The 12,863-nt window shown below is 36.2% G+C and overlaps 1 protein-coding gene across 1 annotated transcript; it reads right to left on the bottom strand.

Annotated features, from left to right (window-relative positions):
- Window positions 1-8,094: 8,094 nt before the first annotated feature.
- On the bottom strand, window positions 8,095-12,203 carry RGTA1 (RAB geranylgeranyl transferase alpha subunit 1). The gene is made up of 7 exons (XM_086243936.1): window positions 11,783-12,203; window positions 11,522-11,682; window positions 11,325-11,429; window positions 10,196-10,996; window positions 9,929-10,100; window positions 9,155-9,341; window positions 8,095-8,638 (listed from the first exon to the last, which is right to left on the bottom strand). Exons 1-7 carry the CDS (start codon window positions 12,071-12,073, stop codon window positions 8,250-8,252), a joined length of 2,106 nt encoding a protein of 701 aa, XP_086100062.1. The 5' UTR covers window positions 12,074-12,203; the 3' UTR covers window positions 8,095-8,249.
- Between the last annotated feature and the right edge of the window lie 660 nt (window positions 12,204-12,863).

Here is a 12,863-nt window from a genome sequence, read left to right as displayed (position 1 = left end):
GAGTAATTATAAGGCCTATAAATATAGTATTGTGAGCTGGTTAGTAAAAAAATCTATATACAAAGATTTAATTTATTGTGCAATCCTAAATGGCCGTATCAAATGGTTTTGACCAAAGAGGCTTCCAACAAATAATAAATCAAATGAAAACTACCTTGGAAGCCAGAGCTTGAAGTATCTATCTTCTTATATAAAGGAGGGAGCTGTGAGCTAATTGAAAACCAGACCTTTCATTGCATTTCAGTTGCTCAACTCAAGAGAAAGTTCCACACCACAGTAAAGCAAGAGGGAGTCAAATATCACTTACCCTAACCCGAGATCCCAAATTTGACAAAGAAGCTTCCCAATCCCTCACTTGATAAATCAAAAAGTACATTGGAAGCCAAAGCTTCAAGTATCACTCTTGTTATATAAAGGAGGACCCCTTGAGCTAATTGAAAATCAGAGACTTGTCTCATTGCATTTCAGTTGCTCAAAGGGAAGTTCCACACCACAGTGTCACAGTGAGTAAGGCAAGAAGAGAGAGCCAAAGAGGAAAAAACGTGTCAAAGTCAAACAAGATGGACACAAAGGCTATTTGTGTCCATGCCCTTTTGGGGTTGTTTGCAAGTGTTACTGTCAGCTCCTGGTTTCATGGGTTTCAAATGAATATGGAGGAAGAGAATTTTAAAGGCCATTTTACAGAAGGTTTTGGTGAGTTCAAATTAAACATCCTTGTAATTGCAATTTATTATCTCATTATGTTTGTCCATTTCTCATATGTTTTTAAATTACTCAAAAACCTCATGAGTTTTAGCTCAAGTGGCATTCAGACTTCGGAGTAAAAAAAAAAAAAACAGTTTCAAAGATTAAAAGAGTAATTGTATGACATATAAGGTTGTTTATATCCTAAATTTCTCATTTCTCTTTATGTAGTGTATTGATAATATTGTGTAATATGATTGTGCAGTACAATTACAAGGAACCGTGGCAAGAAGCACACAAGATGGTTTGATCACTTTGGCAATTAAATTCCTCCATTTCTTCATTTCAAGGTGCCTACAATTTCGACATCTGTCCCCACTGCAGCCTCCACCTTATTCTATGTCAATGCTATTGTGGGTAGCATTCACTCGATCAGTTTCTTCCATGTCCGACCTCTCTTTGTAATTTAGATGTTAATACAAGAAATTTTAGTGACCACTCTGTGCTCACCTAATAAGTTCAACCAGAATCTGGGTCTGTGGCTACACCACTGCCCTATTTTCCCCTCTGTTTTGGCATGTAAACATCATTCTATGTGCTATAGTGAGTGGCCGCCTAAATTATAATTTTTGTACAACAGTTGTACCACGTTATCATGCTAATGAAATATAATTATTCTCGCAGAGAACACCATGTATTGAAATTAAGAGGAAGTGATCATATTTTCAATGACCTTGATTTTGAAATCAAGATTGTGCAGCTAGTAATCCAGAAGATCACTTATTTATCAATCACAGCTGTGTAATCTTTTGTTACAAATTACAATAAAACTGTTCGAACTTTTAACTTGGTAATTTTGTTGATAGTTCTTAGATGGTTAGTCTGCTCTTGTTATACATATACTATGAGACTATCAGTGGGTTTTATTTTGTACATCTGTGGTTTTATTTTGTAAGTTTAGAGCCCAATACCCCAAATGAAACCGTTATTACTGCCTTGAATTACACATGCCTCAAAACAGTTTAAATCACTATCTACAAGCTATCATTTGAAATTTGCATGGTATTTCAGTCTACAAGATGCCATGCTAGTTCACCACTGATGATTTGTAATGCACGTGTGACAGCCCTAGAGACTCTCCAAACTTGATGCTGTACAAATTTCCATGACTCTGCGGTGTTCGAACCCTTTTCCTTTTCAATGGCTTCATCTATTCCCGGGAAGAATTTAGATCCATAATTATCATGCTTTGAGGGTCCATTAATATATCTGCACAAAAAATTATAGTAATTGGTCCATCTTGTAACAATCACAATGCATGGAAGCTCACCAGTTTTTTTTTTTTTTTTTTTTGGATTAATCAACAGTCGTCCATGAGTTTTAAACTCAGGACCTACTCCGACAATGGAGACTGTGTATCATCCATGAGACCAAATGGTCATTGGCCAAGATCACCAGGTTTGGAAAACCTGTGTAGTTTCAAGGGTCCATAACTCTGCGGCTATAAGGAACATACCAAGTGCTTATACCATGACCTTCCAAAGAGTCCACCTTCATCTGTAAATGCACGCCCTGCCATCATTAGTCTGTCATTCAGCTCTCTCACCTTAAAATGGTCTTTCTTCCACATTAATTGCCAACCTTTTTTTTTTTTTTTTTTCTATTTCCTGGAGAATTATTATGCATGGTTCAGTTTTGGGACACATGTGAAATGGATGTGTAGATTATGATTTCTAAGAAGCTCAATCAATACCTTTCTCTGGTTGTTTATTTTTGTGGCTGCTTTCTTGAGCTCCTCAATGGACTTGAACAAAGGAGTCAGGTTTATGTTCTTATCTGAGACCTCATCTTCCAAGTCCTTCATGTATTTCTGTCAATCAGAGTTTCAATATTATTCAGGTTGATTTGCAAATCATTTCTATTGTACAAGGCTGCATGTAATTGATGCATTTGATTAGTTCAAGAGTGCAGTCGCCATACCTGTAGCTCCAGAGCTTAGGAGAGAATAATTAAAAGGCAAGAATTCTGCATCTGCTAGCCAAAGAGCTACCAAACCCCATAAACTTGCCACTGTTTTCAGTACCAATGAAATCAACAAACAATGCTTCAGATGCAACATTACTGGGGATATAAAAGGAACCAGAATTGTCTTTGGATGTTTCTTTTAGGAGTAATTTAAAATTTATTCAAGTGCCAAGGGAGAGTGCAACTAGAATTGTTTGAGATGTCTTGGATTGAAGAAAGAGAAATTTAAGGCTGACCTGCAACATGCCTATGAAACATTGGATCACCAAACTTTTGCATCCATAAAAAGTCATCATACATTGAATGGTATACTGGGTATCCTGCAATTTTAAATTTATTTGTTAGTAATTTAAAGCATCATGCTTGTCTGTTATTTTTAGTGGTAAATGTAATGGCATGAACATGTTTAGAAAAAAAAAAATTAAGAAGAACTGTATTGTTATCTTTGCCAAAAGTCATGTGAACTGCTGGAATTCCAACATGTTGAACAAAAGCTGCAAAATCTGATCCTCCACTTCCCAACCTGCCAATCTTTGTATGCAAAATAGAGCTTTTTTGAGCATTAATAGTTTTATTGAGCTTTCAAAATCCATTTGATGAAAATCATTTATCTGTGGTAAAATCACTGGAGTGCAGTTTTGTGCCTTGTGAAACTTCATTGAAATTCTATCATGAATGAAGTTTGTGAAGCAATTTCTTACCATTGGTGAACTGCTGGAACCAATCCATGTTTGGTAGATTGTTTGTGATGAGTTATTTGGGTCTTTAACCTTAAAAAATCAATTTTTAATATGATTGAGCTGAGCGAGAAATTATGCAGAAACAAGACATAATCTGAAATTCACAAACCTATTATAGAAACAAGGACCATTGTATTCATCATGATCGCTGTTGCTTCCTAATACTGCACTGTGTGGCTTATATAGTTGCTGCTTGTCCTGTTGGGTTTTTGTAAGTTGTAGCTGCTACCATAGTACCATTGCTTACGTGTGTAGCATTTATACTTATGTGACCCATATCTACATCGTGCATGTTTGTATCTGATACTGATATTTCTTGAACTCCCTAATGCTAGTGAATATTGCTAAGTAGTGTTAGTATATCTATACAATTTTGCAATACCTGTTGAGTAGCTTGTTTAAGCAGTTCATCAAGCTGTGGAGTAGCAGAGACATAGAATCCTGGCCCATGTACTTCACTGTCAGCATTCAAGTAAGCAATAGCCCTTGAAGCTAGTATTTCCCTGTTTTCCTCTACCCATTCAGTTGACCCTATCTGCAAACAGTGTTTATTTTAAATTGCCATACTTGGCCAACACAATTGACCCAGAAACATTCACCCCCATTTGTTTTAATGTTGCATAGTCCTCTAAACGACCATAATTGACATACACCAAAGGGGCATGAAAAGTGAATGCATGAAACACTACTTCAATGGCAGAACAGAGCATCCATGGCTCAACTTTGAACGGATATGGAAAATGGTCAAGAGTTGACAAGTGTCAAAGTCTCAACTTTGTAACCAACGTTAAGCTTCCTTGATTATGGCTTCAATTTGCTGCCACGTTTTCTCATGCACTATTTTTTTAGAGCAAATTTGCTCACCACCTCCACCTTTGATAGCTTACTCTAGAGCTGAGTTGTGGTATTTGGAGTTTTAATAATAAACCACAAAGCCTGCATTTATTATGACAACTAAACACAATTTTAAAATAGAGTAATAATTCATGGCAAAAAAACAAAAGAGTAATAACATTCTTCCAATTTTACCCTCACTTAATTTCTATCTGTTTAATATTTTTTGTAATTTGCACAACCTCATATATGATAATACGAGTATGTGCATTGGTTAGCAATAGTTAAAACTAAAATTTAACTAAAAGTCATAAAAATTCTCCATGTTGGTTGACATTTAACTAAACTAAAATTGTAATAGCTAAGTTTAGCTAAAAATTAGTTATTACAAGCTTAAAGTCAAGAAAATATAAAAATGTGATGCACACCGATTGAAAGATGTCCTATAGTTAGGTCTTATGCTGAAAGTTAAAAGTTAAAACCTAAATATATGCGTATTAATTATAATATTTACCAATATACAAGTTTATAATTTTAGTTAAAAACTATAGTTAAATATTATTTTTAGTTATAATTATAGCTAAAATCGAAGCACATACTCTACACAATAGTCTGCCATTTACATTATTTGCAACCTTCACGGCTTCACGTGATGTTTTTGTAATTATTTTATTTATTTATTCAGATTCTTTCCTCCACACACTGATTGCTTCGTTTGCTAGAGACAGACCCGTTTGCCTAAACACCTCTCTCTGTTAGCAAATAAGGCAAGATGAGAGGTTCTAAACCCAGACCTTTACTGCCACCATCTTCATTTTCCTTCAGTTTCTTGCTGTTTCTCACTCTGTGTAACCCATCAAGGAGAACCGGTCCTTTGATCACATGCTTGGATGGATGAAGGAGGCCATTAACTCAGCAATCAATGGGGTCACAGGCAAAGAATGCAACCCTGTTTCGACCAAAAAACCAGACCCGAAATCCATTTGCTTCACGGATGATGCTGAGTTTGGGATCCGGATCCGGGTCACTCGTTTGAGGCAGTGGAGCAACAGGTATTTGGGACCTTGGGTCCAACTCTTTTCCTTCAATGACTGTAGAAAGCATCAGTAAAGAATAGAAAAGAAGGACGTTGAATTGATAAGAAAAAAAGAAAAAGAAAAAAGAAAGAGGAATAGCTAGCAAAAGACGCTGTGCATATGAGTATATATGACGTTGTGCATCTTAATTACAGAAAAGAAAAAAAAATAAAACAGATGGAAAGTGAGGGTAAAATTAGAAGAAAATTATTACTTTATTTTTAAATTGTGTTTAGTACGTTGTCATAATAAATGCATTAAAAGTTAAAGCTCTAGAGTAATGTATATAGCTAGATATATAGATAATACCTTTGTAGAATTGCTAGGCCAGAGACCATGGATGGTAAAGAAGAGCCATAGTCAACCCAATTAGCAAACTGAAGGCATAGGCGCACAAAATTAGAATGGAATTAAGTTCGCCATATATCATATATGCTAGCTAGCTTGATATATGTGAACGATATATGGAGTGGGGCCGGAGGACTAATATTTGAATCTGATGATGTATCAATTATGAGCTAGAAATAGAATGCATGCATATTTCAATCTGATTATATATATATATATATATCATATATCATTCATTCAAATTTTCAATTAAGCTAGTTAGCATGGCAGTACGTACTCTTAACAGGATTTCCAATTGCAAGTTGCGATGCTAGCTTAATTGAACGAATCATATATCAAGGAATAATATTAGATAGGCATTAAGGCATATATGCATGCATATATCTATATACAAGCTAGCAAATTCAATTCATGCATACTTGGAGTGGGTGAGAAGAGCAGAGGTAGGTAATTAATTAGGTAGGTCATGCCGTCATGCATATATTGGTGGTACTACGTACTTGGGGTGTTTGTATAGGTGATAGGTAGCTTAAGCATATATATATAGTAGCTGATGATTAGTTTATCTATTTATTTAACTTTGGGACATTTTATTTCTTTATTTAAGTTGTAGTGCTTGCATGTTATTTTACTCGGAGTCCATTTTAATTCTTTACTCAAAGTCGCATTGACAAATTGAATAAAAAGGCAGATATCGAGCCCAAGAAAATAAATATGGGCTGAGGCCTCTTGCATTGGGTCTCAAAGAGCCCATAAAAAGGGAAATTGACCGAGTGGTGCGTCCTCTGCAAGAAACAGGTTTACACTCTGATTATTTTATCCATTCATTACGTGAGTTGACACCGTGGTCCGCAAGAACAAATCCCTAATCATTGATTAACAGGGCCTATTTAGGTATTGTTCATTGACTATTTATAAGAGCCAGTTAGTAAAGGAATATATAAATGGCCGGACCAAATGGTTTTTGAGACTTTGACCAACAAAGAAGCTTCCAATAACTACTAATCAGAAGTAGCTCGGAAGCCAGAGCATGAAGTATCTTCTTATATAAAGGAGGAGATCCTGAGCAAATTGAAATCACAAACTTCTAATTGCATTGCAGTTGCTCAACTCAAGAGAAAGTTCCACACCAAAGTAAGGCAAGAGGGGAACTAAACAACACTCACCCCTATATTCGACCAAGGGTTCCAATTTCAAATTTTCCTTCCCCAATATCATTTGAAGAGAGAGCTAAAGATATATCATATGGTGTCAAAGGTGTCAAAGTTGGACAAGATGGACAAGGCTATTTGTCTTTATGCCCTATTAGGGATGTTTGCAGGTGTTGGTTTTCAGCTCTTGCTTTCATTGGGTGTCAAATTAATTTGAAGGAAGAACATAATAGATGCCAATTTACACAAAGCTGGGGTGAGTTCAAAATTGTCCTTGCAAATGCATTTTGTCATTATGGTTGTTTATTTCTCATATGCTTTTAAATTACCATTACAAAATAGTGCTTCTACTTATTTTAAAAGCACATGAAAAAGCACTTGACAGGTATTTCTCCATTAAGCACTAAAAATGCTTCTCTGGTCCTAAAAGACCCTCTAAATTATGGCCCCGCAATAAGACAACAAACAGTTAAATCCTAATGAACTGTTATTTTCTGTTTCCATCTATGTCAATAGTGCATTGACAATTTTGTGTAAACTGATTTCGCAGTTCAATGGCAAGGAAATGTGGCAAGAAGCCTAATATATGGCTTGCTCACTTTGGCAATTGAATTCCTCCATTTATTCATTTCAAGGTGCCTAAATCTGTCCCAGCAGCCAACTTATTCTATGTCAATGGTATTTTGGGTTGCATTTACTCTATCAGTTTCTTTCATGTCCGACCTCTCTTTGTAGTAAGATAATAATAAAGGAAACTTGGGTAACTACTCACCTTCAATCAAAATATGGGTCTGGCAACACCACTGCCCTCTGTTTTGGCTTGTAAACTACAGCGACTGAAACGGAAACATGAACGCTGTTCTATGCCACAACACAACAGTCTCGTAACTTCAGTAGAACTATTATACAATGTCTATCATGCTGATGCGGCATGACAATCCACTCAGAGAGCACCACATAGTGAAACAAAAAGGAAGTTTTTTATTTCCAATTCAAGACATGTATTGTAACTACAGAATAAAGTTTTCCAATTTTATAATTTTATTGTGAAATATTATCAAATTTTATTATAAGATTTTACCAAATGGCTTTCCTTGGGTGGTTAGACCCACCACATCAGCATTACGACATGGTATTACCGTCCCACTCAAGCTTTTTTCAACCTCCCTGATATGCAGATGCAGGGCATATACATGAAAACACAAAAACCCATTTCCACTATAACAAAAACATAACTGGAAGCCGGCATGCAAACTCTTAACTGTTAAATTGCTGTAGTCAAATAGCTACCAAGAAGTTAACACAACTGGACAGAGAATGTATCATGTGTAGGACAAGTATATTGAACAGGGTAGACCTTTTTTAGCTAAGATGTCATTACATGGTAGGCCTCAATGCAATTTATCCCCATCCATCCACTCAAGTGTAGGAACTACCTTGACCAAAAACGACTTGAAGTTTTCACCGGCAATTGCATTCCCCAACATGGCCAATTGCGTCAAGCTCATGCTTTTAAATATCAGATAAGCTTCCCAATAATTTATCGCACCGACACCCCCAGTCATGATTTCGTCATTGTTCCAACTAGTTTCTTCTGTATGAGAAAGAGGAGAAGAGCAGAGATACCGTGTCGTGTCAATAGTGTGTGAGCCTATCTCATTGTATGAGATATCCAGCACTTGTAGTGACTTCAACAGTCTCAAAGGTCCCAGAGCAGTAAAACTACTGAGCTTGTTGTGACTCAGATTTAAGCAAGATAGAAGTTGCATGGCCTCCAAACCTGTACAAAGACCCAAGTATAAGACGCTTTTCCTCTCAACGTTTAAACAATCAAAAAGAAAGCCTGTTGAATACTAAGATGCATAAGGTACGGTCAAATCCTTTGACCTAGCTCCAGTTATTGAAATTAGAGACAAACATGCAATTTAGGCTTCAGTACCTTCAGAAAAGGTTAGAACCAAAGACCCACCCCCCCACCCTTGGTATGCATAGAACTGCTCAAATTCATTATGATGTCCCACTAATGCAACTAATAATTTTCTGCAGTCCAGCTAGTGAAAGGAAAGAAAATGAATTTCTAACTAAACATGCTTCAAAGATACTTCCCGTAAAGTAACACTAAACTATTTAATATATTACATTCTTTCCTGACTATATATGAGTTATACATGAACTACATACTGAAAAAATTCATTAAAGAACAATAAGTTTATAAACTAACTACATGCAGTATGGACAAAAATACGCAAGACCACCAGATAGATATACAAGATTCACAATATGAGCAGAAGCGTACCTTCAATTGAACCAAGTTTATTGTGGCTGAGGTCTAGCATTTGGACCCACAATAATTTCTCAAAAGACCCCATCCGTGATAAGGATAAATTATTTAATCGTAGACATGTATAATTGCTAATGCTGGAAGAAGCCAAGTTTTTATAGCTAAAGCAGTGTTTCAGCAGAGACTCCCTATTGGAAGTTACCTGCAATATTTACCAAAATGTATGAAACTATAAAAATTCGAAAAAGGAACAATGAAAAAGTAAATGGAAATTCATTCTAATAAGCTGTCTACAATATAATGTTCAACAGAATCTTAATTGCAACTATAAAATGAAAAACAAAAAAAAAATGTGGAAGAGCACATTAAATATTTAGGTGTCAAATAGAATAGCTGCCTAACCAAGCACTTCAAATGAGGTTATTATAAATAAATTCCAACAATATATTGGACCAGTCTCAACAAAAGCCCACTTGAAACAGTCAGAACATGGGGTAATGACATAATGTTACAAATATAATAAAAATTATTGCACTTCAGAAATTAAATTATCGGATAAAAGTCTCACATGCATTCTAAAAACAAGGAGTCTATAGTATCCAATTTCCTGGTATTAAGTCCGACACAATGATGCATTCAGCAGCATCATCAAAATGAATATATTAACAAAATGATGCATTCAGAAACATGAATACAAAACCAGATGAACATCAGCATCATCAACATTAAGGTGATTTCCAGAAAGGATGGAGGATCATGCTTCACTACATGAAGAGAAGAGGGAATTACCTGCTGCAGAAAAACTAAGCTGTGCTCATCTTTGTAATACTGAGAATGCGATGGATCCAACTTTTCTAAGTCAATATAAAGTTCAAGAATTTCTTCAGAATGGACCATTTTGTTTGACAAAATAACATCGTGAGCTGTTAATAATCTTGCTAGTGTAAGCTTTCCAATTTTACTGCAAGAACAGGTGGGTTACTTAGAAAGATAAGAAAAAATAACAAAATGGCAATGTCAAACTTTAAAGATGTCCATAAAATTTAACAAGCTTACCAGTTTATCTCTGACAACAATTCTCGGAAGAGAGCTATTTCATTAGCAATAGTCTCTGCACGCCAATTTGAAGTCATTGGCTCATGAACATCATTAATATTTAGATGATCAACAGAAACTACTTCATGTGGCTCCTGAGATTGTGTTTGGTACACGTCAAAATTTTCATCTCTCCACAAAATTATATCCCTGCCCTGCTTTTTAGATGGTTCAGTTCCAACAGGGCATGGACGCACTTTGAAGGCAAACAGTGTAGGATGGCTATAGTGACAGCCACTTCGAGAAATGATGCCCTGAGATTGTCCAACACTAACTTCCAGCGAAGAAGCTTCTGAAGAATGGGGATTTGCATCTGGAAATTTAATGTGTGTAACCCATACTTGGGAAAACTGGGAGTCATTTTGTAAAAGTGGTTTCCAATTAAGATCATTTGTGCAGAATGAAGATTCAATGGTTATTGTAGATGAATTTACACCTTCAACAGCTTGATTAAAATAAAGAATCAGAGGAAATGTTTCTGAATGAAAATGGAAACTATCAAACGGAGACAAAGAACAGTCATCTGAGAGCCTATTACTCGATGGAATGACATTAGATCCATGGGCAGGCCAAGAAGAAACAAGAAGAGGAGCATCCATTTTCACGGTTTGATCAAGAAGCCAAAGATGATAAAACCAACCACTTTGATCATCTGGATCCGTAAAAATAGCTTCGTGTACAAGCCCATATTCATCATTCAGAACCTTCTCTTTCAGGGAATACCCTTGAGCCTTTTTCTTCAGCAAATTAGACAGAAGTACACTGCAAGTTTCTCAATAAATTCAATTGGTGATAAATATGTTTCAGCAAGATGAGACGCATCATAAGGTAAACATAATTGAGCTTTCTGGATGTTGTGAATTTCTCGTAACATAATCAAAAAGTAGATAAAGTGCAATCCAAAAAGGAACGAAAATATAAGTTCTGCACAAAAATTTACTGGTATGATGGGTTGTCATAGAGTTGTCATATTCATTCAAAACAAAGCAGCTGTTTTGCGAAAACATATTCAATCCAAAAATTACAATTAAAACTTAAAATTAATAAAGGGTATCAGAATGCTCAAAACTAAAAGCAAATACTGGCATACCTACGATTGTGCCAGGCCGAGTAATTGCTGAAATTTTTATCTATCATTTCCGCAGTATAGTCCAATTCTTCCTTCTCTGATCTGTTCAATAATGCAGCTACAAATCTGGAAAACAACCCAAAACAAAAACTTAACTGAGGAAATTGATTCAGCACAAATTCAAAATTTGTGGACAAGCAAAAGTGTTTAGCTTTTACCTACGATAATTCCAAGCATTGAAATTCCGGGGATCAGCCTTCTGGAACTTTTTGATAAGCTCCAGTTCGTATTCTGAAGAAGAATGGCCCATGCTTAGCACCCATTTTCGGTGATACCAAGCTCCGTAGGCTTTAACATTCTGTCTCAACGCACTCACTACCTGCACCCAAAACTCAATTTTTCAAGTTTTTCGAATCAAATTTCATCAAAATAAAATCGAATTTGAACTACAATCAGAAATTTCGATAATGGGCACGCACCACTCTGAGTTCTTGGTCGAGAATGGAGTTGATCGAGTCGGAACGGGACTGGGACTGGGACTGGGACTGAGCGAGTTTGTGCTGGACAGCGAGCTTTCTGTAATTCCAAGCCGTGTAGGCTTCTGGGTTCTTCTCGAGCAGTTTGGCGCTAAGCTCTAGAGCTTCCTTGGTGTAAATCTTGTTGTGGTGGTTGGAGAGGAACTGGGACTGGAGGGCTCGTAGCTCCTCGGCATTGGCTGCTGAAGCTGCTTCGTCCTCTGGTTTCGGGGCTTTGCGAGGTCGGCCGTGCATTTTTGTTTTGTTTTCGCCGGGATTTCAAGATCGTTTGTTTTGGAGAAGGCGATTAGCAGCAGATCGTCTGGGAATAGAGGGACGAGTCGTATAAATACTCGTATTGTTGTGTTGAATGTTGTTTAGCAGTCAAACGTAGTCGTTCAATGCAAGTCACAAGAAATAGGCCATTGCACACTCTTTTTTTTTTTGGTGGCTTTAGATTAAAAATCTATAAATTACAATTATACCTTTGTTATTTACTTTAGTTATTTTAATTGAATAATGTTAGAAATCACAAATTTAGATTACATATGATGTGGCAATATATATGTAAGTATTTTATTTATTATAAATAAATGAGTTTCAAAGAAAATATAAATTTATGAAACTATGTTATTTGTGACACAAATTTAGTATTCATAGCAGTAGCAATTGCAGAGGGTGGGAACAAGGGTGGTGGTGGTGATGAGTTATTGATGGTAGTAGAGCCAGTGACCATACTAGTAGTGGAATGCTGGTGGTAAGTAATGGTTATGATGAATGGTGGTGACAATGACGATGATGGTAGGGATGGAGACGATGAGGTGGTGGCGGCGACAACAGGCGAACCAATAATGATGGTGGTGGTGGTAGTGGTTGTAGTGACTATAGCTTCTTTAATAAAATTCTAGTACAAGAACTGAAAATAACGTCTACTTGAAATTTTAGAGTTGGGATTTATGACCTCCAAATTTCAAATTCTTTTCCAGAATTCAAATATTTATTTTTTTGTGAAGCCAAATAAGGAACTTAGGATGTGTCATTTCTT

Source organism: Dryas octopetala, chromosome 5 (genome assembly GCF_963921425.1).
Source record: "Dryas octopetala chromosome 5, drDryOcto1.1, whole genome shotgun sequence".
Taxonomy (NCBI): domain Eukaryota; kingdom Viridiplantae; phylum Streptophyta; class Magnoliopsida; order Rosales; family Rosaceae; genus Dryas; species Dryas octopetala.
This window is presented reverse-complemented; position numbering and strand designations above follow the sequence as displayed.